This window comes from Salmo trutta, chromosome 13 (genome assembly GCF_901001165.1).
Source record: "Salmo trutta chromosome 13, fSalTru1.1, whole genome shotgun sequence".
NCBI lineage: Eukaryota > Metazoa > Chordata > Actinopteri > Salmoniformes > Salmonidae > Salmo > Salmo trutta.
In genome coordinates, this window is record NC_042969.1 from 46,778,042 (window position 1) to 46,803,726 (window position 25,685).

General features: G+C 42.4%; 1 protein-coding gene across 8 annotated transcripts in view; it reads right to left on the minus strand.

Moving 5' to 3' along the window:
* Nucleotides 1-25,685, minus strand: part of dock10 (dedicator of cytokinesis 10) — a 179,738-nt gene that overhangs the window by 79,720 nt on the left and 74,333 nt on the right. For 5 of the 8 annotated variants that reach the window (XM_029772266.1, XM_029772265.1, XM_029772270.1 and 2 more), the window contains exons 2-4: nucleotides 21,041-21,160; nucleotides 19,627-19,716; nucleotides 12,926-13,008 (exon numbers count right to left, since the gene is read on the minus strand). In XM_029772266.1, the coding sequence (XP_029628126.1) occupies nucleotides 12,926-13,008; nucleotides 19,627-19,716; nucleotides 21,041-21,160 (293 nt within the window). The remainder of the gene's footprint in view (nucleotides 1-12,925; nucleotides 13,009-19,626; nucleotides 19,717-21,040; nucleotides 21,161-25,685) is intronic. The other 3 variants (XM_029772267.1, XM_029772264.1, XM_029772269.1) reach the window with 1 other exon arrangement.

Sequence of the window (25,685 nt, forward strand, 5' to 3'; positions counted from 1 at the left end):
ACACAGGGTTAACTCTGACTGTAGCCATTTCCTGCAGTCAAATGACCAAATCTCCCTCTATGGTCGCACGGGTGAAGTGTTATTAATATTTTTCATAAATAATAAATGTAATTTTTTTTACCAGATGAAAATCTGTTGTTTCTATGTGAAACAGTTTTGTTATATTTCAGTCTTCTGTGATGTATATGAAGTGCAATATTGGGATGCAAACTCAAAACTGAATACATTTCAACTCTATATCTGACATGGTACAGGTGTCTTCCTTTTTGTAAGCCCATGTTTCAAAGTAGATTTGTTTAAGACTACCAAGAAACACTGTGTGACGTTTACAAACATATATTTTGATAAATATAATTGAAAGTTGTGTCTCATTATGGTAAGTGGTGAAATAAGTATAGCCAGTTACAAAACTGTAATGGCTTAACAGATAATAAGACGATCAGTATTTACCTGGCTAAAAGAGAAGGAATATAATATCTACTGTTTACAGGAAACTCATTCAACAATTTTAGATAAAGTTTTGTGGAAAAAGGACTGGGGGGGCCGAAATAAATTTCTCCCATGGGCAAAGAAATTGAAAAGGGGTGATGGTTTTAATTTACAGTAATTTTGATCCAAATGTGCAAATTGTCCAAACAGATCCATCAAGGTAGATGGATTATTTTAAATATGTTATTGGACAATAAACAGATATGGCTTATTAACCTATACAGTCCAAATAATGATGATCCAAGCTTCTTTGAAAATATATATAAGAATTTAGCAACTCTACAAGCAACACTAGAGACTATTATTATGGTGGGAGAATTTAATATGGTCTTAAATACCTCTATGGATCGGAAAGGAAATCACACTACAAACTATCACCCTCAGGCACTTAAGGAAATCATGAATGTCATGGATATATTGGAATTAGTGGATATATGGAGACTTAAATATCCAGACCTAGTGAGATATACATGGCGGAGGCTTAATCAAGCTAGTCGTCTTGACTACTTTCTTATGGCATTCTCTCTGGCACCAGAAGTTTAAAAAAAAGTGTTGATAGGGGACAGAATGTGGTCTGATCATCACATAATTGACATATATATATTACTCTTACAGAATTTCCACGTAAGCGAGGATATTGGAAATTTAATCAAAGTCTAATAGATGATAAATTGTTTAGAACTAGGACAGAAGAATTTAGAACTGACTTTTTCAGACATAACATAGGTACAGCAGATCCCCTTATTGTATGGGACACTTTTAAATGTGCCTTTAGAGGCCATGCAATTCATCTATAAAACAAAAGCAATTTAGATCAAAAGAGTCCATATTAACAAAGGAAATTGAAGGACTAACAGTACAGTTAGATAGCAATAAAAACTGTACCATAGAGGCACAAAATGTAACGGTCGTCGTAGGAAGTGGACCAAGGCGCAGTGGGGATCTGAAGGCTCATGTTTATTTTACAAAATAAAACACGAAAACAATGAACGGACGACGAACAGTCCTGCAGGCAACACACATCTATGCACAGAACAACCTCCCACAATTCCCATGACAAACACATCCCTAATTATAGGACCTTCAATCAGAGGCAACGATAGACAGCTGCCTCCAATTAAAGGCCCCAATCCCAATTACCTAAACACAGATCTAAACACCCTAGAACAGACATAGAAATATACAAACATAGAACAATGACCAAAACCCCGATAACCGCTTTACTGGTCAGGACGTGACACAGAATAAGTTAGAGGAAAAACAAAAAGAAATGGAGGAACTTATTCAAGAAAGATCCAGTGTAATATATTATAAAAATAAAGCTAACTGGATGGAATATGTGGAAAAATGCACCAAATTCTTTTTCAATCTTCAATATAGAAATGCTACCAAAAAAATGTATTGAAACTTGTTACAAATGATGGAGTCACGCATGATTCACCGAATTATATTTTGAAAGAGGAAGTAAACTTTAAGAATATGTTTTCGTTTCAGTCTCCTCCATCTCCACTAACAAACTAATTGTATGGATTTTTCCCCCTAATAATAATGTAAAATTAACATCTGTACAGAAAGACTCATGTGAAGGCCAAATTACAGAGGAGGAACTTCTTGATGCAATTAAAGACTTGGCTGGGAAAACTCCAGGGCTGGGTGGCATACCAGTGGAAGTATACAAAACTTTTTTTTACATACTCAGAGGACCATTATTGGCATGTTTTAACCACTCCAATATAAATGGTAGATTATCAGACATGCAACAAGAAGGTCTGATATCATTATTACTAAAACAGGACCCAAGGGGTATATATAAAGATTCAGTCCATTTAAAAAATTGGAGACCTCTTACACTTCAGTGTTGTAATGCAAAAATCCTAGCAAAAAACTTGGCGCATAGAATTAAAAAGGTATTGTCAGATATTATTCATCCTAATCAGACAGGTTTTTTACATGGATGATACATTGGAGATAATATAAGACAAGTACTGGAAACAATGGAATACTATGAAATATCGGGGATACCAGGCCTGGTTTTCACAGCTGATTTTGAAAAGGCTTTTGATAGTTTATATATAAATGCCTAGAATATTTCAATTTTGGGGAATCTCTTATAAAATGGGTTATGTATAGTAACCCTAGGTGTAAAATAATAAATAATGGCTACATCTCAGAAAGTTTTAAACTATCTAGAGGAGTAAAACAAGGTTGTCCACTTTCAGCATACCTATTTATTATTGCCATCGAAATGTTAGCTGTTAAAATTTGATCAAACAATAATACTAAGGGATTAGAAATCCGTGGCTAAAAAACTAAGGTGTCATTGTACGCTGATGATTCATGTGTTCTTTTAAAACCACAATTAGAATCTCTCCACAGCCACATAGAGGATCTAGATACTTTTGCTATCCTCTCTAGATTAAAACCAAATTATGATAAGATATTACATATTGGATCACAAAAAAATGCTAATTTTACATTACCATGTAGTTTACCAATTAAATGGTCTGACGGAGATGTGGACATACTCAGTATACAAATCCCAACAGAAAGAAATTCTCTCACTCCAATAAATTTTTATAGAAAGTTAGCAAAAATAGATCTTGCTACCATGGAAAGGAAAATACCTGTCTATTTGTGGAAAAATCACCCTGATTAACTCTTTAGTCATATCACAGTTTACCTATTTGCTTATGGTGTCCTGCTTTTTAAATTATACGAACAAAAAATATTAAATTTTATTTGGAATGGCAAGTCAGACAAAATTAAAAGGGACTATTTATATAACGAATATGAATTCGGATGGCAGAAATGATTAAATATTAAAGCATTAGACCTCTTACTAAAGGCATCAGTCATACAAAAGTTATACTTAAATCCAAACTGGTTCTCTAGTAAATTGGTAGGAATGTCTCATCCTATGTTCAAGAATGGCCTTTTTCCCTTTATTCAGATTACACCTGTTCACTTTCGGTTGTTTGAAAAGGAAATAATCTCCAAAATATCGTTATTTTTTAAACAAGCCTTAGAAAGTTGGTGGCAATTTCAGTTTAATCCACCAGAAAAGACAGAACAAATAATACAACAAATATTGTGGTTAAACTCAAATATACTAATTGATTAAAAAAAAACATATTTTTCAAAGAAATGTTTAAAAAATGTATAATTTTTGTGAATGATATCATAAATAGGACTGGTGGAGTTATGTCACACATGCAGCTAACGCAGACATATGGAAATGTCTGCTCTTCCCAAAATTACAACCAACTAATTGCAGCATTACCACAAAAAATGGAAGAGGAAGTAGAAGGGGAAAAAGTAAGGAACTTGTATGTTGGCCCTGTATTAAAGAACATAAATGGTTAAAGAAAAGTGTGATAAATAAAAACATATACCAATTTCATTTAAGGACCAAAAAGCTGACAGCTGTGCCATATAAATTGCTAAATAGTTGGGAAGAGATCTTCGATATACCCATTCCATGGCACATGGTTTATGAATTGATACGCAAAACAACGCCGGATTCAAAACTTTGAATTTTTCTATTTAAATTACTACACAAAATTCTTGCAACCAATAGAATGTTATATACATGGGGGATACAATCTTCCCAGCTCTGCAGATTTTGCTGTGAGGAGGCAGAGTCATTAGGTCATTTATTTTGGTATTGTCCATATGTAGCTTGTTTTTGGTCACAGGTCCAGGAATGGATGAAGAATTGCAACATTTGCCTAGAACTAACGCTGCAGATAGCAATACTGCGTGATTTGAAAAGCCATAGTCAATCAATCAATAATATAAAAATTATTTTAGCAAAAATGTTTATTTTTTATTTACAATCTGTAGAAGCTATTAGAATAGAAAGGTTCAGTACTTTTGTCAAGCATCACAGCACAGTTGAAAAATATATGGCAAATAGAAATCCAAAATGGATGGTGTTGAGAGTTAGATGGGAGGAGTTGAATGGAGCTGAAGGATGGGACTAATAAACAAGATAACCAATGTAAAACATACGGGGTCTGTAAAATGTTCAGAAAAAGGTTCAGAACGTTTGTGAAATAACAGTTACAAATAGAAATCAAACTGGACATCAGAAGTAGAGGAACGACTAAAAACAAACAAAATATAAGTACTGTAAAATAGATTGTGTCTGTAAAATGTGTATAAGATGTATATACTGAAGGTAGAAGCCTAAGTGTTATTGTTTATTAGTTTACTTCAATTGGGGGAAGGGTGGTAGGATTTCCGGGGAATAATAAAGGTATATTCTAAAAAAAGTATGTATGTCTATATAGGTATGTGTATGTATATATGTATGCATATGTGTATGCATATGTGTGTGCTTCTACACCTGCATTGCTTGCTGTTTGGGGTTTTAGGCTGGGTTTCTGTACAGCACTTTGAGATATCAGCTGATGTAAGAGGGCTATATTAATAAATTGGATTTGATTTGATATATATATTTACCCCCCAAAATATATGGGAGATTGGATATTATGCAGACATTGATGGAAGCAACAATCTTTCCGCAATATTAAGCTGATCCACCCCTTTAAAACAAAAAGAAGAAAAACACTGTGTGACCCTGATTTAGCCCACTGCAGGAAAAGGTTAAAATCTCCACATATCCTGATTCCACCATCATTCTTAAGGACTGGTACGATGGATTTCGTCCATTCACTCACGCTTTAGTACTTTTTTCCAACAATTCCAGACATTTTTCTTTTCTCAATAGGCTCCTGATTGTCACTCACTTCAATATTGTCCTCAACCACAGAACTATTTTCCTCAGTCGCGTGATTTTCATTCACTTCACTCACTGACGTTCCATCCTCAGTTTTTAATTCAAAGTTCGTCTTCATAGTTTGATAAATGTCCTTTCCTTTAATCACTGTATATTCCTCCCTTTTAATCACGTTGTTTTCCCACTCCGATGTCCGTCTCGAATCCTTTTCTGCTGTCCATGACGATAGGGTTGGGCGGTATCCAGATTTTCATATCGTCATACCGTGTTTCTCTCATCCTGGGATTTACGGTATTACCGGCTTAATACACAAGGGGACCAACAACAAAAAATTGCCCATTGGGTGTTTATTACCAGGACGCTAATAAAATTAGCACAACTAATAGCAAGTTTCCATGGAGGCTGCTAGCTAACTATGCTAACGTGCGCAAATAAAATAAACAAATTGCCAAGACCGGCAATACAGCTCATAAAGTTATACATATATAGGATCTAGGATCTTCAGAATGTCGGATCTTCAGAATGTCGTTTTGGTGAGTTTGGACATTTACAAGCGAATGTGAATGAGAGACATTATGCAAATGAACAATGTTTTGATGCATGCTTGTCTGAAGGAAGAACAGTGCTGGCTCTGGAGCAGCATGTGTACAGTTGTGTCTGTGTGGAGTCTAGAGTCGCTAGGGCAATGGGCCTGCCTGCTCTGCTCGGTGAAGATGGGGGAGGAGCAGATGGGCGAAGAACGTAGAGGAGAAAAAAACGCAAGGAAATTAAGATGCACTGGCAGCTGTACAGATAACTCATCCAAAGGGCTTTGTCTTTTCAAACAAAGCAGAAAGCTAACACAATAGGATGCCCTGTCACCTTATTAATTCAGCCACTTACTTAGATAACTCAACCCTTATGTTTAACTTGCTAGTTAACGCAGAATTTTGCGTCTTTCGCGCAGGACATTTTTTTTAAAACGCGTAACAAGTCTCGCTGCGTTTTGTAAATGCAGATCTAAAATGCTTCTTATTGCAATTTCTGCTAGGCATCAGACTAATTTGTGACTCGTTTCAAGAAACTAGGCGAATGTCGCACGTCACTACTTCACAGGAGAGGCATTTGAACATAAACATGTATTTTGATCAACTTAGCTTTTTTGCAGAAATGCCTTCTGGAACATGTGAACTTTCATGTGCCTTAATAAGAAACATGTATTCCATCCGTAAATACAATTGTTAAATTACGAGCTTAGTTGGTTTAGCCACGGAAAAAGATAGGAACCTTCCCGCTAGCCATGATTGGCTGAGATAATGGATGGGCTGGACATGCTGGGAGATGAGTTTGGATTGGTCTGCCATGTAGCATGCTTCTGTCTATAACGTGAGCTGCTCAGTATGTGTTGATAGTCCTTTCTACTGCACCGTTTTTGAAAGATATAAAGTTAACCATCAAGAACTACAAAAGCTTTGCTACTTTTCTCAACAAAATTGAAGCCCTGAATTTAGCAGGCGCTATAGACAGATCTGTTGGAAAAAGTGATGGGCTACTTTCTGCACACGCCACAGTCAGTGTGAACCAGAGTGACTTGACACCATGCTGACCAAACAAGACGTAGCTACAAACAAAACTGAGTTAAATGGTTCCAGTCTGCCGTGAAGCGTTCATCCATGTATATGGGTAAAAGTCTAGCTACATTTTCAGATATTATATGTTTCTAATTTTGTCAGAAAGTTGTTTTTTATTGCAAGTTCAAGCTTACTGTTTGCTAGATCTCTAGATCTCCCAGTATCTCTACTTGCACATTCATCTTCTGCACATCTATCACTCCAGTGTTTAATTGCTATATTGTAATTATTTCGCCACTATGGCCTATTTATTGCCTTACCTCCCTTATCCTACCTCATTTGCACACACTGTATATAGACTTTTTCTATTGTATTATTGACTGTATGTTTGTTTATTCCATGTCTAACTCTGTGTTGTTGTTTGTGTCACACTGCTTTGCTTTATCTTGGCCAGGTCACAGTTGTAAATGAGAACTTGTTTGCAACTAGCCTACCTGGTTAAATAAAGGTGAAATAAAATAAATAAAATAGATAGCTTGCTGGCTCGCTAGCTGACATTATGGGTATGATCTGTGTATTAATATTATTCAAATGAGATACCCATTTGCATTGCTAGTTTTAGCTCGTTAACATTGAACCTAGTTAGCATTAGCTACCTGCAGATTCATACTACAGCTATGACAATGTTTGTATTGGTAGTAGTATGAGTTGGGATTATGCCAGTTCGTTGTTTAGCTAGCTAGCTAGCTACAGGTCTAAACAAAAGACTCCACTTCGCCAGATGATTACATGACCCATTAAGTTAGCCAGGTGTGTCTGGGGGTGATTACGGTCATCTATTGTATTTTATGTATCTAGACAATAGTTACCCATCCACTTAGCTAGTTTTGGCTGGGTGGTAGTTATAGCATTTCCTACACATGACCCATCAATTTAAACAAGTGTGTCGGGTAAGCATCATCTAATAGTTATAAAATATTTTATCTGGACACTTTCTATTTTTGATATTGATACTATTTAAGTAACCATTTCACTGTAACGTTTACACCTTCTGTATCCTGTGCATGTGACAAATAAACTTTGATTTTATTTGACATAGTGTGTGTTTACCAGAGACAGTAATGTGAAGAACAACATGACCTGCACCAAAATCAGATTAGGATATAAGCCAAGGACTAGTATATTTTTATCATCTGGAGTTGTCCCTTATTGTAGGCTTCTACTTTAACCACTTTTAGTCTTGAAATCTTTGGTTGTTTACTAAACTACTCACTCTGTTTAGCACATGGCCTCACATGTGAATCCTTAAAGAGATGAGTGGGGCTAAGGCTTAAGAGGGTGTGAACGATGCTGAACGGGTGTAGACAAAAAAGAGCTCTCTAGTAGGTGTACCAAAATATTCAAGGGCCATTTTCTCAAAAGTGGGGGTTATCAACTTTCAAAGCAGAAGTACTTTCGATTGTTCATCAACTGCAGTGTATGATATACAGTACCATTTTTTAGCTCTGAGTCTCTACTTTTATCCAATGTAAATAACAGAAATTTAAAATGTTGCTACATAAGACCAAATCAAGGCGGTCGGTCACATTTGTGCTTCAGTTGCATTTCTCTCCTCAAGTAAGAATTCACTAACAGGCATCACCAGACAGTGCTCTGACTAATGTGTAGCTACTTTGTCTCTGCTGGCGAATCACTGTGACTAGACTGTACCACGGAATAGAGACAGACAGAAAGGGAAAAAGGGAGTTAGTGGAGAGAGAGAGAGTGGGAGAGAGAGAGAGAAAGGGAAGAGATGAGACAGAGACAGAGAACAAGAACGAGACAGACAGGGAGAGGAATAAAGAAAGAGAGAATGAGGCCTGACTGACTGCAGACTGTCTTCTACCATCATTTGTCTGTTTGGAGGAGAGAAAGGGGAGGGAGAAGGAAGGAGGAGGGAGGAGGAGCTCCACATCCTCCCTGTCCAAAGCTGTGAGTTCTCGCTCGCTCTGTCTGTCTGCCCCTAGGGCAATATTGGCCTAAAAATCATATCTTGATTTAATTTTTTTTTATACTTATGGGTGATTCACGATATATATATATCAATTATTTTTGCAATAATCACTGATCTGGCTTTCAAGTCTGTCTATGAAAATGCCCCTTTTGTTACAAATATAACTAGAACCATGCATAGTGCACTAATTCACTAATAATGACTAACTTCTTGTAGCAGGTATTAAGCTATTGAAAATCAACACAGATCAACAATCTCTCAAGCACACGTGCTGTGTGACTAGCCAACTAATCTTTATATATTTCAAGTTTAGCCAACTTGGGTCTATTTGCTAGCTAACAATGTTCAACAGATGAATTGCTATGAACACACCCTTCGGTCTGTCACCAACTGTTTGAAAAGCATTATTCATATGTTAAAATCTAGTGGCCTACCTTATTTCACTGAATGAGAACGATTTGACAATTCCTTATATACTTGTGATTTATGCTTAATACAACATTTTAAAAACACAGACTCGACAGCTAGTCGAGTCTTTGGCTAAAATGCTGCTAGCGGTACGTGGTACCCCTATGCCGCCGTGACAAACTGAGCATTTATTTTTTCCAGAATCAATGTTCATTGCTAAGTTTTAGTAGTGTCTGCTCTGTGTGCAATTTGAGTAGTTGAGACATAAAAAGGGTATTGTTAGAAAGACTTCTCCTCTATTGCAGTAAAATAATCTCTCAATGTGTTTTGGTGTCCATTTTGTTGGACCAAGCCTCAAATGCAAATAGCGAGTTGAAACCATTTATGATCTCTGAATTTTGTAGGCGTGAGAGGCGGTGGGGGGGGGGGGGGGGTGCTTGGTGTGTGTAAACCATAGAGGGAGAGATGAAGTGAGAGTGAATCTGTCCAAAATAAGCCCAATTACATTTTTATGGGTTTATTTTGGACCTAAGCTTGTTGCCTGCCTTCCCTCCTTTGGGACAACAACTCCCATTGTTAGGGTGGAGATGTGCATCTCTGGTGTAAACGGGGAGGTGCACACAGCACAGAGAAGCAAAAGAGAAAAGACCAAAAATACAACACGAGAATAAGCGGACATAAACACTCATTAAAAACGGAAAATAACAAAACCTTGATTCTTGCAATATAGGCATTAATTAATTTGTTATACCCCCCATCACCTGAATGAAGTGTCCCGTCTGTTCTAGTCTACTTCCCACCCTCCCCTCCTCTACTCACCTCATTCTGCCTTCCCCACTTCTCTCTCCCTCTCCCCTTCCCTCCGTTCCTCTCTCCCCCTCATCTCCCTCACAGACAGTCAGAGTGACATATGATCAGGATGTAACCTCGTTTGACTCGTTCCCTTTGAGGAGCTCTGTTTATCCTACAGGTCTGCCTCTTCCATTAGGGATGTCAAGAGGGAGAGGACTACACTTAAAAGCCTCCAGGCAGAGGGAGCGAAGGGCTGCGTTCCAAATGGCCCCCTGTTACCTACTACTACTACTTTTGAACAGGGCCCATAGGGTTCTGGTCAGAAGTAGTGCACTATGTAGGGAACAGGGTGCCATATGGAACGCAGCCAAGGAGGATGCCCTCTCTCTATGTCCCCTATCATCATATCGTAGATGTACCACACTTCAGTAATGGCCTTCGAGCTCAACTCTAGTGTTGATATATGTATTGTGATAGCCACATAACAGTCCAGCAGTTTATCGTAGTAGTAGGGCCTGCTTAACTGCACAGGCATGGGCTAACTCGAGCCCAGAGATTTTTCTGGCCAGGTCACCACGGCTAGGCAAAGTGAACGTTTGTGCTTGCATACTCTTAAAATACCTTTGCTTGAAAAACTAGAAAAAAGCGGGCAATATTACTGTTTATCCCTCTGTTGAGACGCCATAGCAACAAGTACACTTCCTCAAAATAGTCAGAATGAATCTAAGATAAATCAAGAAATCTGTATTTAATGTTGATGTTTTTACAGAGGAAGTCCGGCTTCCCTGTGGCTCAGTTGGTAGAGCATGGTGTTTGCAATGCCAGCATGGTGTTTGTAATGCCAGGGTTGTGGGTTCGATTCCCATGGGGGCCAGTACGAAAAAAAAATTATAATAATGTATGAAATGTATGCATTCACTACTGTAAGTCACTCTGGATAAGAGTGTCTGCTAAATGACTAAAATGTAAATGTAAGTCTTAGTCACGCAGATGTAACTAAGATGTTTGGTGCAGTATTTCTCGAGTGAAATGTGCATGAAAACAAGTCATCTGTCATTGAATGACAACAAACACCTACTTTTGGCCAATCACTGATGAAGGGGTGTAAACTTTGGCTGCCGAACTTCGACAAGCCTCAAGAAGAAAAATGTGTGTGCTCGAACAGCCAGAAAAAAACCCCGCCGAACACCAAAACGTCAAAAATGTGGTCTAATATATGGGCAAACTCTTTCGAATGGGAAGCATACGGTAAGTTTTACTGTAGAGGTGCTGGGTGCATGGAGTCGGATAGAGGGCAGACTTGCTACAAAGCTTGTTATAGCATGGGCAGCGCCATTGAGGGCTTTCTCCATTTTAAATGGGTTAAGGGGCAATACTCAGTTTAAACAAAAACAAAGTGAGAACCCCGCCACTGTTTAGGTAAACAGCAGATTTCCCCTTGGAGGGATCATCATAGCACAGATAGGCGTTCTCTCTTTTCCATCTCTATGGCTGGGTGTCTGAGCTGAGCCCAGACTTGTGTGGCCGAGTCCTATCCATCTCCTCCTGAAAAGGACCCGACAAAGACTTGCCCTCGCTCCAGTGCGTTCACAAGCCGCCCTGTGTTTGTGCATGTGCTCTGAGCTGGAGACACAAAGGCTTCCCTCTTTTATAAGGATAGCAGACCAAGCACTGCAACTAGTCTCAGCTAAAACTATTCATGGCATCTTTTTAAAAGCGTCTCCAAGAGGCAAAACATTTTCTAGGGAATCTTCAGTGACACCCCTGTGTTTGGACCTAACAGTTAGAATAGCCTTGCAACATGCCAGACTTCGAGGATCTTCTATGTGATTTCTGGAGAGACACAGCTCGTGAAGAGCTGTGGATCACAGACATATAGTATGAGGAGCCCAAACTGATCCTAAATCTGATGCTAACTGTGTGTACAGGGTATCTCACAAAGGCTAGCAGTACCTCCCATACTGATCCTAGATCTGCTGTAAACTCTGTGTCCAGGGAAAGACAGGAACTGATTCCGAGAGAGAACTCATATCATGTTGATGTAACCTCCATAGGAGCCCGTACACGCAGTCTCTTGGCATCTATTGATGTTAAACTACACAGTATCAAAAGTAGAATATGGATCAGTTCTAGAGTTGATGTACAGTATATGATGTTGAACTTAAAACTATTTTAAATGTAACAAACTCAGAAAGGTCATGGGAACTGAACTAGAGGACTACAACATAACCAACCCACGGGAGACCAGGAGAACATTCCAGTGGTCTGGATAGGGGTCAAAGATCAAAGAGGCTCTGCTGTGATGTCTGGTCTCCCTGGGGTTGAGTGACCGATGCACAGCATCACTGCTGCTGGACAGCACAGCCTGCCACTCAACAACACAGCCCACCGATGTCCATCATTTTGTTTTTTGTTCCCATTGTTGACATCACAGAGAGCTATTTTTCGAGAGGCCCGCTATGTAACCGCAGACTACTGCAGCTCAAATGGCACCCTATTTCCTATTTACTGAACTCTGGTCAAAAGTAGTGCACTAAATAGGGAATAGGATTCCATTAAGGATACCAGCCCCTGGATCTTTTGGTCTAGCTGAGGTTTTCAGCTGCGTCTTTCCTAGTGCTTATGTGAAGTACGCCTTTGGAAAGTCTGGAATGCGTTCCTGACAAAGACTCTGTCAAAACCGTTGAGCCCTGGAGTGGGCCCTGTCAAACTCAATAACGTCACAAAACATAGAAGTACATGAAGTGGCGAAGTACTGTTTTCTGACGCGGAACAATTAAAATATGTAAACACTGCTCTGTAACTAAACCCATGTAAATGTACTGAATACATAAGTGTAATCATAGACAAGGGCTGCAGAATTCTGGTAACTTTCACAAAATGTATGGAAAACCTGGGAATGTTGGGAAAGTTGCCGGAATTTTTGTAACTCTTTCATAGACTATTCTGTACCTGGGAAGTAGCCGGTAATCTCCTGCGTACTCATCATATTTGTAATGGACCACGTGCAGTTGGGAGTTGTAGTACTTGCAGGCCTGGAACAGAGGAGGAGGAAGAGGAGGAGGAAGAGGAGGGGAGAGAGGTTCTGTTAACGCCTGTGAATAACAGACAGTTGATTCTGTCTGTATACATGACCGTGTGTGTGTGCTTTATGTCAAGTATTTATTTGACCTTTATTTTAAACAGGGAGTCCCATTGAGACCATGGTCTCTTTTGCAAGGGAGCCCTGCATCTTACAACTACACAACACATTACACATAGGAAATACACCAGAAAATACAAATATTAAGAGAATAAAAAAAACTATAGAAAACACACACATGAAAAACAAATCACATTCCTCAGCAAAAAGGTCCTCAATCAACAAAAATAGATATGTGTGTGTGTGTGTGTGTGTGTCTTGGCATGGGCAGTTGATGCTTGATATCCCCTCTTGGTCACAACGTGGAACTTATACAGCTCTACAGTAGTCACACACACCTCTCTCCATTGAAATCAGCAGATCCAAGGTACAGTAATGGTAACGTACAGGCAATGTACAGCTTTGTTTTACATGAGTAGCGGGCCTCATACAACCCAATGTGATGCAAGCTAGGGCTGCAGAGTCTGCCTCCCTCTACAACATTAAGGTTGTGTCCCAAATGGCAACCCTATTCCCTTCATAGTGCACTACTTTTGACCAGTGTCCACAGGGAAAAGGGTGCCATTCGGGACACAGCCTTGGTGTTTATGCAGCTGATCCAGCGGTGACAGAGTCAACACAGGAAGTGAGGTGGTAGCTCTAAGCTCGTTTTTTTGTGCCTTGCAAAAACATTTTTGTTGTTGTTGAGGGAGGCAGACTCTGCAGCCATGGGGCTTGAGTTACAGACTGTCTTTCTCTCCCTCCCTCTCTTCTCTCGGTCTCTCACGTGCACACAAAACGCACATATGCGAGCTCAGCAGCGCACAAGCACACTCTCTCTCACGCATAAACACACACACGCTCACGCACTCCCCACTCAATTCAATTTCAAATCAATTTTCAATTGAAGGGCTTTATCGGCATGGGAAATATATGTTTACATTGACAAAGCAAGTGAAATAGATAATAAACAAAAGTGAAATAAACAATGAAAAATGAACAGTAAACATTACACAAGTTCCAAAAGAATAAAGACATTTCCAATGTCATATTATGTATATATATATACACAGTGTTGTAATGATGTGCAAATAGTTAAAGTATAAAAGGGAAAATAAATCAACATAAATATAGGTTGTATTTACAATGGTGTTTGTTCTTTACTGGTTGCCCTTTTCTTGTGGCAACAGGTCACAAATCTTGCTGCTGTGATGGCACACAGTGGTATTTCACCCAGTAGATATGGGAGTTTATCAAAATTGGATTTGTTTTTGAAATCTTTGTGGGTCTGTGTGATCTGAGGGAAATGTGTGTCTCTAATATGGTCATACATTGGGCAGGAGGTTAGGAAGTGTAGCTCAGTTTCCACCTCCTTTTGTGGGCAGTGTGCACATAGCCTGTCTTCTCTTGAGAGATTGGTCTGCCTTCGGCGGCCTTTCTCAATAGCAAGGCTATGTATGTATATAGACAAAAAAAATCCTTAAGTTTGGGTCAGTCACAGTGGTCAGGTATTCTGCCACTGTGTACTCTCTGTGTACTCTCTGTTAAGGGCAAAATAGCATTCCAGTTTGCTCTGTGTTTTGGTAAATTCTTTCCAAATGTGTCTAGTAATTATCTTTTTGTTTCCTCATGATTTGGTTGGGTCTAATTGTGTTGCTGTCCTGGGGTGTGGTCTGTTTGTGAACAGGTTAATCTCTTTGTAGGTGATGGCTTTGTTATGGAAGGTTTGGGAATTGCTTCCTTTTTGGTGGTTGTACAATTTAACAGCTCTTTCCTGGATTGTGATAATTAGTGGGTATTGGCCTAATTCTGCTCTGCGTGCATTATTTGGTGTTTTACGTTGTACACAGAGGATATTTTTGCCGAATTCTGCATGCAGAGTCTCAATTTGGTGTTTGTCCCATTTTGTGAATTCTGGGTTGGTGAGCGGACCCCAGACTTCACAACCATAAAGGACACTGGGTTCTATAACTGATTCAAGTATTTTTTTGCCAGATCCTAATAGGCATGTCAAATTTTATGTTCCTGTTGATGGCATTGAAGGCCCTTCTTGCCTTGTCTCTCAGATCGTTCACAACTTTGTGGAAGTTACCTGTGGTGCTGATGTTTAGGCCGAGGTATGTATAGTTTTTTGTGTGCTCTAGGACAATGGTGTCTAGACGGAATTTGTATTCATGGTCCTGGGAACTGGACCTTTTTTGGAACACCATTATTTTTGTCTTAATGAGATTTAGGAGATTTTGTCTTAATGGATATCATAAGGTGAATGCACCAATTTGTAAGTCGCTCTGGATAAGAGCGTCTGCTAAATGACTTAAATGTAAATGTAAAAATTTACTGTCAGGGCCCAGGTCTGACAGAATCTGTGCAGAAGATCTAGGTGCTGCTGTAGGCCCTCCTTGGTTGGGGACAGAAGCACCAGATCATCAGCAAACAGTAGACATTTGACTTCAGATTCTAGTAGGGTGAGGCCGGGTGCTGCAGACTGTTCTAGTGCCCTCCACTCTCTCCAGTATGTTTTCTCTGTGGTTCTGTGGATTGTCATCGTCTTTCCATCAGGGTAGTTGTTGTATTATTATGTATCACTTAAACACAGCTCCACTGACAATCATTACATTTATTATTAAAGACACAAAGCATATTTACTTCCACAAGGCAATAACACATTTCTGGGAGCACATACTTAAATAGCCGTTGTCTTTCTTCCAGCTCGCTCGCTCGCTCTCACACACACACACACACACACACACACACACACACACACACACACACACACACACACACACACACGCCCTGTTCTGTAAGCTGTGACGGTGCGGTGTCTGGTGTGTTTCCGTATGCAGTGATGCTGCTACAGTAGGATGTGAGTGAGACTACGGGTGGCTAATTTGATCACTTCCTTCTAGCCAGCATGTGCTGCAAGTCTTTCACTTCAGCCTCACCATCAAACCATAAGAGCATGAAAACAGGTGCACACACAGTCTGTATTTGCGTCCCAAATGGCACCCGATTCCCTATAGTGCACTGCTATTGACCAGGGCCTATAGGGTACCACCCCAAACTATTGCACTATAAAGGGTGCCATTTGGGTCACAGTCAAGATCCACCGCTTCATAGTGACAATACAATACGGGAAATGTATGCAAAATTTTGTTCACGCTGGTCGTCATCATTTGCATTTGTAAAGTTCTCGCCCCGTCACTGTCTCTCTCTCTCCCCCCTTCCTTCCCTCTCTTTCCATCTCTCCCCCCTCCTTCCCTTTCTTTACATCTCTCGCCCATCTCTCTCTCTCTCTCCTTCCATCTCACCCCCTCCTTCCCCTCTCACCCCATCCCCCTCCGTCCCTCTCTCGCAACCTCCCTTCCTCCCTCTCTCTCTCCTCCCTCCTTCCATTTCTCTCCCCCTCCTTCCCTCTCTTCCCTTTCCTTCCCTCTCTCGCCCTCTCCTTCCCTCTCTCGCCCCCTCACTCTCCCTTCTTGCCCAGTCCTTCCCTCTCTCAACCTCTCTCGCAACCTCCCTCCCTATCTCTCCCTCTCTCTCTCCCTCCTCCTTCCATCTCTCTCCCTCCTCCTTCCAGCTCTTTCACCCTCCTTCCCTCTCTCACCCTTCCTTCCCTCTCTCACCCTTCCTTCCCTCTCGCCCCCTCCTTCCCTCACTCTCGCCCCCTCCTCCCCTCTTGCCCCCCCTCTCACACCCCCTCCTCCCCTCTCCCTCGCCCTAACCTTTCCTCTCTCCCGCCCTCCCTCTCGCCCTCTCTTTCCCCCTCCTTACCACTCTCTCCCCCTCCCCCCTTGCCCCGACCTTCCCTCTCTCGCCCCCTCCTTCTCCCCCTCTCACTCTCACCCCCGCTTGCCACCTATCTCGCCCCCTCCTTCCCTCTCGTCCCCTCCTTCCCTCCCTCTCGCCCCGCTCTCTCGCCCCGACCTTTCCTCTCTCCCTCTCCTTCCCTCTGTCCCTTTCCCCTCCTTCCTTCCCTCTCTCCCCCTCCTTCACTCTCTCGCCCCCTCCCCACCTTCCTTCCTTCCTTCTCTCCCTCTCGCCCCCTCCTTCCCTCTTTCTCTCCCCCTCTCGCATCCTCTCTCTCACCCTCTCGCACCCTCCCTCCCTCTCACTCTCCCACCCCCCTCTCTCTCTCTCTCTCTAATTCAATTTAAGGGCTTTATTGGCACTCTCTGTTTAGGGCCAAATAGCATTCCAATTTGTCAGTTTTTTTGTTAATTCTTTCCAATGTGTCAACTAATTATCTTTTTGTTTCCTCATGATTTGGTTGGGTCTAATTGTGTTGCTGTCCTGGGGCTCTGTGGGGTCTGTTTGTGTTTGTGAACAGAGCCCCAGTTCCAGTTTGCTTAGAGGACTCTTCTCCAGGTTCATCTCTCTGTAGGTGATGGCTTTGTTATGGAAGGTTTGTTTCGTTTCCTTGTAGAGTGGTAGAATTTAACGGCTCATTTCTGGATTTTGATAATTAGCGGGTATCGGCTTAATTCTTCTCTCCCTCCCTCCCTCCCTCCCTGGCCAGCAGGCAGCCTCAAATGTTTCAGCTCCATAGATGAGCTCATTGGAAGCAGCAGTCAGCAGTCCAGTCAGCTCAGCCACACAGCTCCAACAACACAGCTGGGCTCCCCCACCCCCCAGACGCTGTTGATTCCCACGGAGAGAAACATGATACAGCAGCAAGCTGCACAACTTCACTTCGTTTTACCTCTCGTCCAGAAGGGGAGCAGTATGCCAAGACATGGGTAAAGAATACATGTTCGGCACTTTCTCATATATGGGCCAAGGAGGAGTGAGTGAGTGATTGAGTGCATCAGTCTCTCTCTCTCGCTCTCCCTCTCAATCATAGAGCTAGCTGGAAACTATCCCTCTCTCTCACATGCACGTGCGCACATACACACACGCTCGCAGGCACACAGAAACACACACCGCTCCTGGAGGAACAGAACACATCTGTGCTCCTGATGTCACTGCCTTATGGACTCATGATGTTGACCTCTGTGTTGAGGATGAGTAAACTAACAACTACATGTAGCCCTGACTCTTACCCTGACCCTGACTCTTACCCTGACTCTTACCCTGACCCTGACTCTTACCCTGACTCTTACCCTGACCCTGACTCTTACCCTGACTCTTACCCTGACTCTTACCCTGACTCTTACCCTGACTCTTACCCTGACTCTTACCCTGACCCTGACTCTTACCCTGACTCTTACCCTGACTCTTACCCTGACTCTTATCCTGACTCTTACCCTGACTCTTACCCTGACTCTTACCCTGAGTCTTACCCTGACTCTTACCCTGACCCTGACTCTTACCCTGACTCTTACCCTGACTCTGACCCTTACCCTGACTCTTACCCTGACCCTGACTCTTACCCTGACTCTTACCCTGACCCTTACCCTGACTCTTACCCTGACTCTTACCCTGACTCTTACCCTGACTCTTACCCTGACTCTTACCCTGACACTTACCCTTACCCTGACTCTTACCCTTACCCTGACTCTTACCCTGACTCTTACCCTGACACTTACCCTGACACTTACCCTTACCCTGACTCTTACCCTGACCCTTACCCTGACACTTACCCTGACCCTGACCCTTACCCTGACTCTTACCCTGACACTTACCCTGACCCTTACCCTGACTCTTACCCTGACTCTTACCCTGACTCTTACCCTGACCCTGACCCTTACCCTGACTCTTACCCTGACTCTTACCCTGACTCTTACCCTGACCCTGACTCTTACCCTGACTCTTACCCTGACTCTTACCCTGACTCTTACCCTGACTCTTACCCTGACTCTTACCCTGACCCTGACTCTTACCCTGACTCTTACCCTGACCCTGACTCTTACCCTGACTCTTACTCTTACCCTGACCCTTACCCTGACACTTACCCTGACTCTTACCCTGACTCTTACCCTGACTCTTACCCTGACTCTTACCCTGACACTTACCCTTACCCTGACTCTTACCCTGACTCTTACCCTGACTCTTACCCTGACTCTTACCCTGACTCTTACCCTTACCCTGACTCTTACCCTGACTCTTACCCTGACTCTTACCCTGACCCTTACCCTGACCCTTACCCTGACCCTTACCCTTACCCTGACTCTTACCCTGACACTTACCCTGACCCTGACCCTTACTCTTACCCTGACTCTTACCCTGACTCTTACCCTGACCCTTACCATGACACTTACCCTGACACTTATCCTGACCCTTACCCTTACCCTGACTCTTACCCTGACCCTGACCCTTACCCTGACCCTTACCCTGACCCTTACCCTGACTCTTACCCTGACTCTTACCCTGACTCTTACCCTTACCCTTACCCTTACCCTGACTCTTACCCTGACCCTGACCCTTACCCTGACCCTTACCCTGACCCTTACAACCACCACGCCACGCCTAGCTGCCTGCCAGCCAGCCAGCCTGAATGTGGAGTCAGCCCTGCTGAATAGCCCTCCCCTGCACCCAAGCTCAGTCACACAACTAAGCATGGAGCTCTCCCACACACACACACACACACACTCACCTGTCTGACCAGCAGACAATCTGTATGGAGCTCGGCCCCCTGGGGCACGGTTGACTGCAGTGTCCGTCTCTCCAGAGGCACTGTGGACACCTGGGGGACAGAGGGGGAGGAGAAATGATTGGGGGTGAACCATCAAGGCAGGAGGGACAGTTTGATGTCAGGTAAAAGGTCGTCTCTTGTGAAAGACTGTTGGGGTGGAAGGGGTGTGGACATGACATCTCAGCCTTTTCCCCTAGAACCAAATTCACTAGCTGGCCAGAGGTCAAAGTTCACACGATAGCTGCTTTTTGGTTTACTGAGATTAGGTTAAAGATGACACATGCAGTAGTGGGATAGGATACATGTGCAGGATTGAACATGAAAATGCTTGAGGGGGACATATGAAATCTAATGATACAGTCTTTACCACTATGATGTAGTCAGATGACTGAGCCCTGTTCCAGTGTGTCAGCACTTGACGAATAACATCTAACCACGAGCTCCGTCGCTGTTCTAATTCATTCATAAATATTAAGGTCAACAACAGCACATGGCTCAAATATATCCTTCCATACCTAACAGTAAAGATTTCTGGAGAAATACTGCTCTGACTGATGACGCTTGTGTCCCAAATGGCACCGTATTCCCTATGTAGCGCACTACTTGTGACCGGGGCACAATAGACTCTAGTCCAAGTAGTGCACTATATAGTGGGATAAGGGTGCCATTTGGGACGCATTCACACAGAGAACAGCCAAGTCCGCTCCCTCTCTGATCAAGGCTTGGTTCTGATTTACTGGGTCTGCAGTCAGCTGTTTAAAATGCAGCACACTCACAGGAAGGAAGGTGTTCCAAAACATTATTAGGTTTTGGATGCGAATTAGGTTTGTCCATTAGCTAATGAATTGGAATTTCCATTAGGTTGAGCTATGGAGAGACAGCAAATGAAACAGGGACTGTTTGGTTGCTGGGCCTGTGTGTGTGTGTGTGTGTGTGTGTGTGTGTGTGTGTGTGTGTGTGTGTGTGTGTGTGTGTGTGTGTGTGTGTGTGTGTGTGTGATGGTAGCAGAGTCATGCATTTAAAAATCAACTCAGGGATCGAGAGCCGAGTCATTTCCCTAAAACCAATTAAAACCAGTTAATGTGAAGTGGCGGTCTTAAGGAGCCACATTAGCGCACTAATTAAGTCACTAATGAGCAAACAGCCACAGGACATTGTGGGAGCAGAAGCACTGGGGGAATGAGGGGTTCAGAACGCAAGTGTGTGTCTGTCTGTCCTTCCGTCTTCTCGAAAAACATTGGGTGGCTGGAGCCAGACACAGTCACACGCACATACAGTCAGACACACACACACACAGAGACAAGAATGGATTCACTGGCACACGTGAACGTACACACACAACCCCACAAACACACACAGACACGCTCGTACCCACCGTGAAGTCGTTGTCGGGGAAGAGGAGCAGCTCTCTGAGGGGGTCTTCCTTCAGCTCATCTCCCAGGTCACAGATCACAGCCTCATAGTCCAGAGGGTCTATCAGCTTGGGTTTCTCCTGCTGGAACACACACACACACACATTTTACTTGACTTATCCCATATGGAAGTGCAATAAACACTTGGGTACTACTTGGGGAAACACAGATGAGATAGCGGCGGACGCAGGATTCAAATCCCGGTCAAAACACACACACACACACACACAGAGAGAATCGCGCAGTCAGCCATACATATGATGACTACTGTAAAAGTCACACCATGGAATATCCAACATATTCAACTATTCACAAAAAAGTATTCTACATCTAGGACTTATCCTGCTGTGACACACTGCGAGACAGACAGACGCACAGTCAGCGACCCCACGCTAACATTTCTCTACTATACTGTTCTACAATCCTGACGTATATAAACCTCTGAACTGCGCTGATACCCAAAACACTCAGCAATCACGTCATACACACTGAGAAAAGTCAGCCAGTCAACAAGTGTTCTTCAAATCGAACGCGAGACAAACGGCGTAGCTAGGCAAACAGTCTAAACCCCAGGACATCTGTTTATCTTTCACTGGACGGGCATGAAAAGAAAAACGAGCTAGAGCTACCACCTCACTTCCTGTGTTTAGACTGTCACCATTGGATCAGCTACATAAACACCAAGGCTGTGTCCCAAACGGCACCCCGTTCCCTACTGGCCAAGAGTAGTGCACTATATAGGGAAGCAGGGTGCCATTTGGAACGCGGGCCCCCAGCCCAGAGGGGCGGGGAAGAGAGAAGTAAAATAGAGGATGAAGTGGATTACATGTCATGTGCCAAACCAAACCAAAAACATGTCGAGGGAAACCATTTTACTGACAGATGGAGAATATATCACATGAACAGTGATCACAACAGCTCAGAAAACATATTTAATGATAGGTTCTACCTCACCTATTATTTTTGGTTTCTGGTGCTGAATAGTATTTCGATGGATTACATCAGAGATTTAAGCTCTGAAATGACCGTAGGCTGATATAGTACAAAGCCAGAAGTTTACAATACGTTTTAGGTTAAGGGTTAGGCTACACATCTGCACAGCAAATGGTCTCAACAATCCCATCCAGACAGAGCGTTTCACAGAAAGCGAAATGGACTGCACATGATGAAACGAGGCTATTTCGGTCCTCAAAGGAAAGCAGTATGTCTTATTCACCACTGCTAACACAAACTGTGGTCAGAGACGTGGAAAACTGATGACCCCTGTTCTCTCTGTTGACACGCCCGCTGCGGGAGGTTTTCTCCTGCGTTCCGACCACAAGCCCCTGTTCAGTTACACCAGGGGTGCATTCTTTAGTGCACATCGTAGCTAAAACATTTTTCAAAAGGAAAAAGAGTTTCTTATCGGACAAGTTCAGCTAGGTCCCACAGCGTTTGCTTCAGTTTGGTTCCTAGTGAATAGGCCCCTGACACATAAGGGAAAGAGGTAGAACCAAGCAGTCAGTGAGGAATGAAAGCATGACAAAGAATGTGAGAGAAAAACGAAAGACTGAAAAACACCCAGAATCTTTGTTGTGAGGAAGGATCTTGTTGTGATTCCACTGTAAAAAAAAAACCTAAAAAAAAAAACCTGAAACAATTTGTTTGTATTAAGTGTACCCGACTGTAAGAGAGAATTACCACTGAGGACAATTGAATTTGTCAACCTCACAGAAATATCTACCAAGACAATATCTTTTGCCTGAGTGGCCTGTGGATAGTGGTCCAGCGGTTAGTGCTGCGTACCCACCCGGGACACACGTTTAGCCAACGCTAGCAGTCGGCATGGGTTTTAAATCTGCCTCCCAATCTATCCTACCTTTGATGTCTCCTCTAGCCCTCTTCACTGTTCAATCTCAATATAATAAATAAAACCAACAAAAATATATATCTAAATGTCATAGGTGGTCTTCAGCCGAGATTTCCAAATGAACATAAAACAAATATTAACTTCCAGTCAGTAGGGATCTTACCATATAGACAGACCGGTGGGAGGGGCAGAGAAACACAACAAGTCTTTCATAATCAGCATTCATTCACACTGTTGCCAAATCACTTGATCACCCTACTGAGCAGCACTGTGGGCTTGGCCCCTTCGGTTTTGACTCTTGACCTGACCATTGGCACTGAGAGGTCAAATGGCACCCCCTTAGTTTTGGTCTAGTTTTGGTCCCCCTTTATTCTGGTCAAAAGTAGTGCACTATAGAGGGAGTAGGGTGTCATTGAGACATGGACAAAACCACTGGGAAATAGGCAGTATTTAGACGATAACAGTCTGCTGAAGCTATCTTCCCTGACACCTGCAGTACTATCGGCTCAGTAACACAACAGCTCAGTATTGACTGGGACTATAGAGTGTGTTGTAGTGGGCGTTTTATCAAATCTCAAAGCAGCTTGATACATGCTACATGACACCTACACGTTTGGCACCTAAATTCCCCCAGAATACATCACACCAATACGGTCAAGATGTTGCAGAGCATTTGTACAAATCGGACGTACGTATAGAGGTGTAAAAGTCCCCTGCTGACAACCTCATAGCTCCAGTTGAAATGTTGTGAACATATAGATCCCATACTGATTGTAGATTGTAGTCCCGTGTGGCTTAGTTGGTAGAGCACAGCACTTGCAGGTTTGATTCCCACGGGGGACCAGTATGAACAAACAGGAAAATGTATTTAAATTGCCCTGGATAAGAACGTCTGCTAAATGACTAAAAGTGTACAGTGGCTTGTGAAAGAATTCACCCACCTTGGCATTTTTCCAATTTTGTTGCCTTACAACCTGGAATTAAAATAGATGTTTTGGGGGTTTGTATCATTTCATTTACACAACATGCCTACCACTTTGAAGATGCAAAATATTTCTTGTGAAACAAACAATAAATAAGACCAAAAAATGGAAAACTTGAGCGTGAGTAACTATTTACCCCCCCCCCCCCCCCCCCCCCCCAGAGTCAATACTACAGTTGAAGTCGTAAGTTTACCTACACTTAGGTTAGAGTCATTAAAACTCATTTTTCAACAACTCCACAAATTTCTTGTTAACAAACTATAGTTTTGGCAAGTCGGTTAGGACATCTACTTTGTGCATGACACAAGTCATTTTTCCAACAATTGTTGGAAACAATACAGACAGATTATTTCACTTATAATTCACTGTATCACAATTCCAGTGGGTCAGAAGTTTATATACACTAAGTTGACTGTGCCTTTAAACAGCTTGGAAAATTCCAGAAAATTATGTCATGGCTTTAGAAGCTTCTGATAGGCTAATTGACATCATTTGAGCCAATTGGAGGTGTACCTGTGGATGTATTTCAAGGCGTACCTTCAAACTCAGTGCCTCTTTACTTGACATCATGGGAAAATCAAAATAAATAAATTATAGACCTCCACAAGTCTGGTTCATCCTTGGGAGCAATTTCCAAACGGCTGAAGGTACCATGTTCATCTGTACAAACAATAGTACACAAGTATAAACACCATGGGACCACGCAGCCGTCATACCGCTCAGGAAGGAGACGCGTTCTGTCTCCTAGAGATTAACGTACTTTGGTGCAAAAAGTGGAAATCAATCCCAGAACAACAGCAAAGGACCTTGTGAAGATGCTGGAGGAAACAGGTACAAAAGTATCTATATCCACAGTAAAACGAGTCCTACATTGACATAACCTGAAAGGCCGCTCAGCAAGGAAGAAACCACTGCTCCAAAACCGCCATAAAAAAGCCAGACTACGGTTTGCAACTGCACATGGGGACAAGGCTTGTACTTTTTGGAGAAATGTCCTCTGGTCTCATGAAACAAAAATAGAACTGTTTGGCCATAATGACCATTGTTATGTTTGGAGGAAAAAGGGTGAGGCAAGCTGAAGAACACCATCCCAACCATGAAGCACGGGGGTGGCAGCATCATGTTGTGGGGGTGCTTTGCTGCAGGAGGGACTGGTGCACTTCACAAAATAGATGGCATCATGAGGTAGGAAAATTATGTGGATATATTGAAGCAACATCTCAAGACATCAGTCAGGAAGTTAAAGCTTGGTCACAAATTAGTCTTCCAAATGGACTATGACCCCAAGCATACTTCCACAGTTGTGGCAAAATGGCTTAAGGACAACAAAGTCAAGGTATTGGAGTGGCCATCACAAAGCCCTGACCTCAATCCTATAGAAAATCTGTGGGCAGAACTGAAAAATCGTGTGCGAGCAAGGAGGCCTACAAACCTGACACAGTTACACCAGCTCTGTCACGGGGAATGGGCCAAAATTCACCCAACTTATTGTTGGGAGCTTGTGGAAGGCTACCTGAAATGTTTGACCCAAGTTAAACAATTTAAAGGCAATGCTACCAAATACTAATTGACTGTATGTAAACTTCTGACCCACTGGGAATGTGATGAAATAAATAAAAGCTGAAATAAATCACTCTCTACTATTATTCTGACATTTCACATTCTTAAAATAAAGTGGTGATCCCAACGAACCTAAAACAGGGAATTTTTACTAGGATTAAATGTCAGGAACTGTGAAAAACTTCCGACTTCAACTGTATGTATAGCCACCTTTCG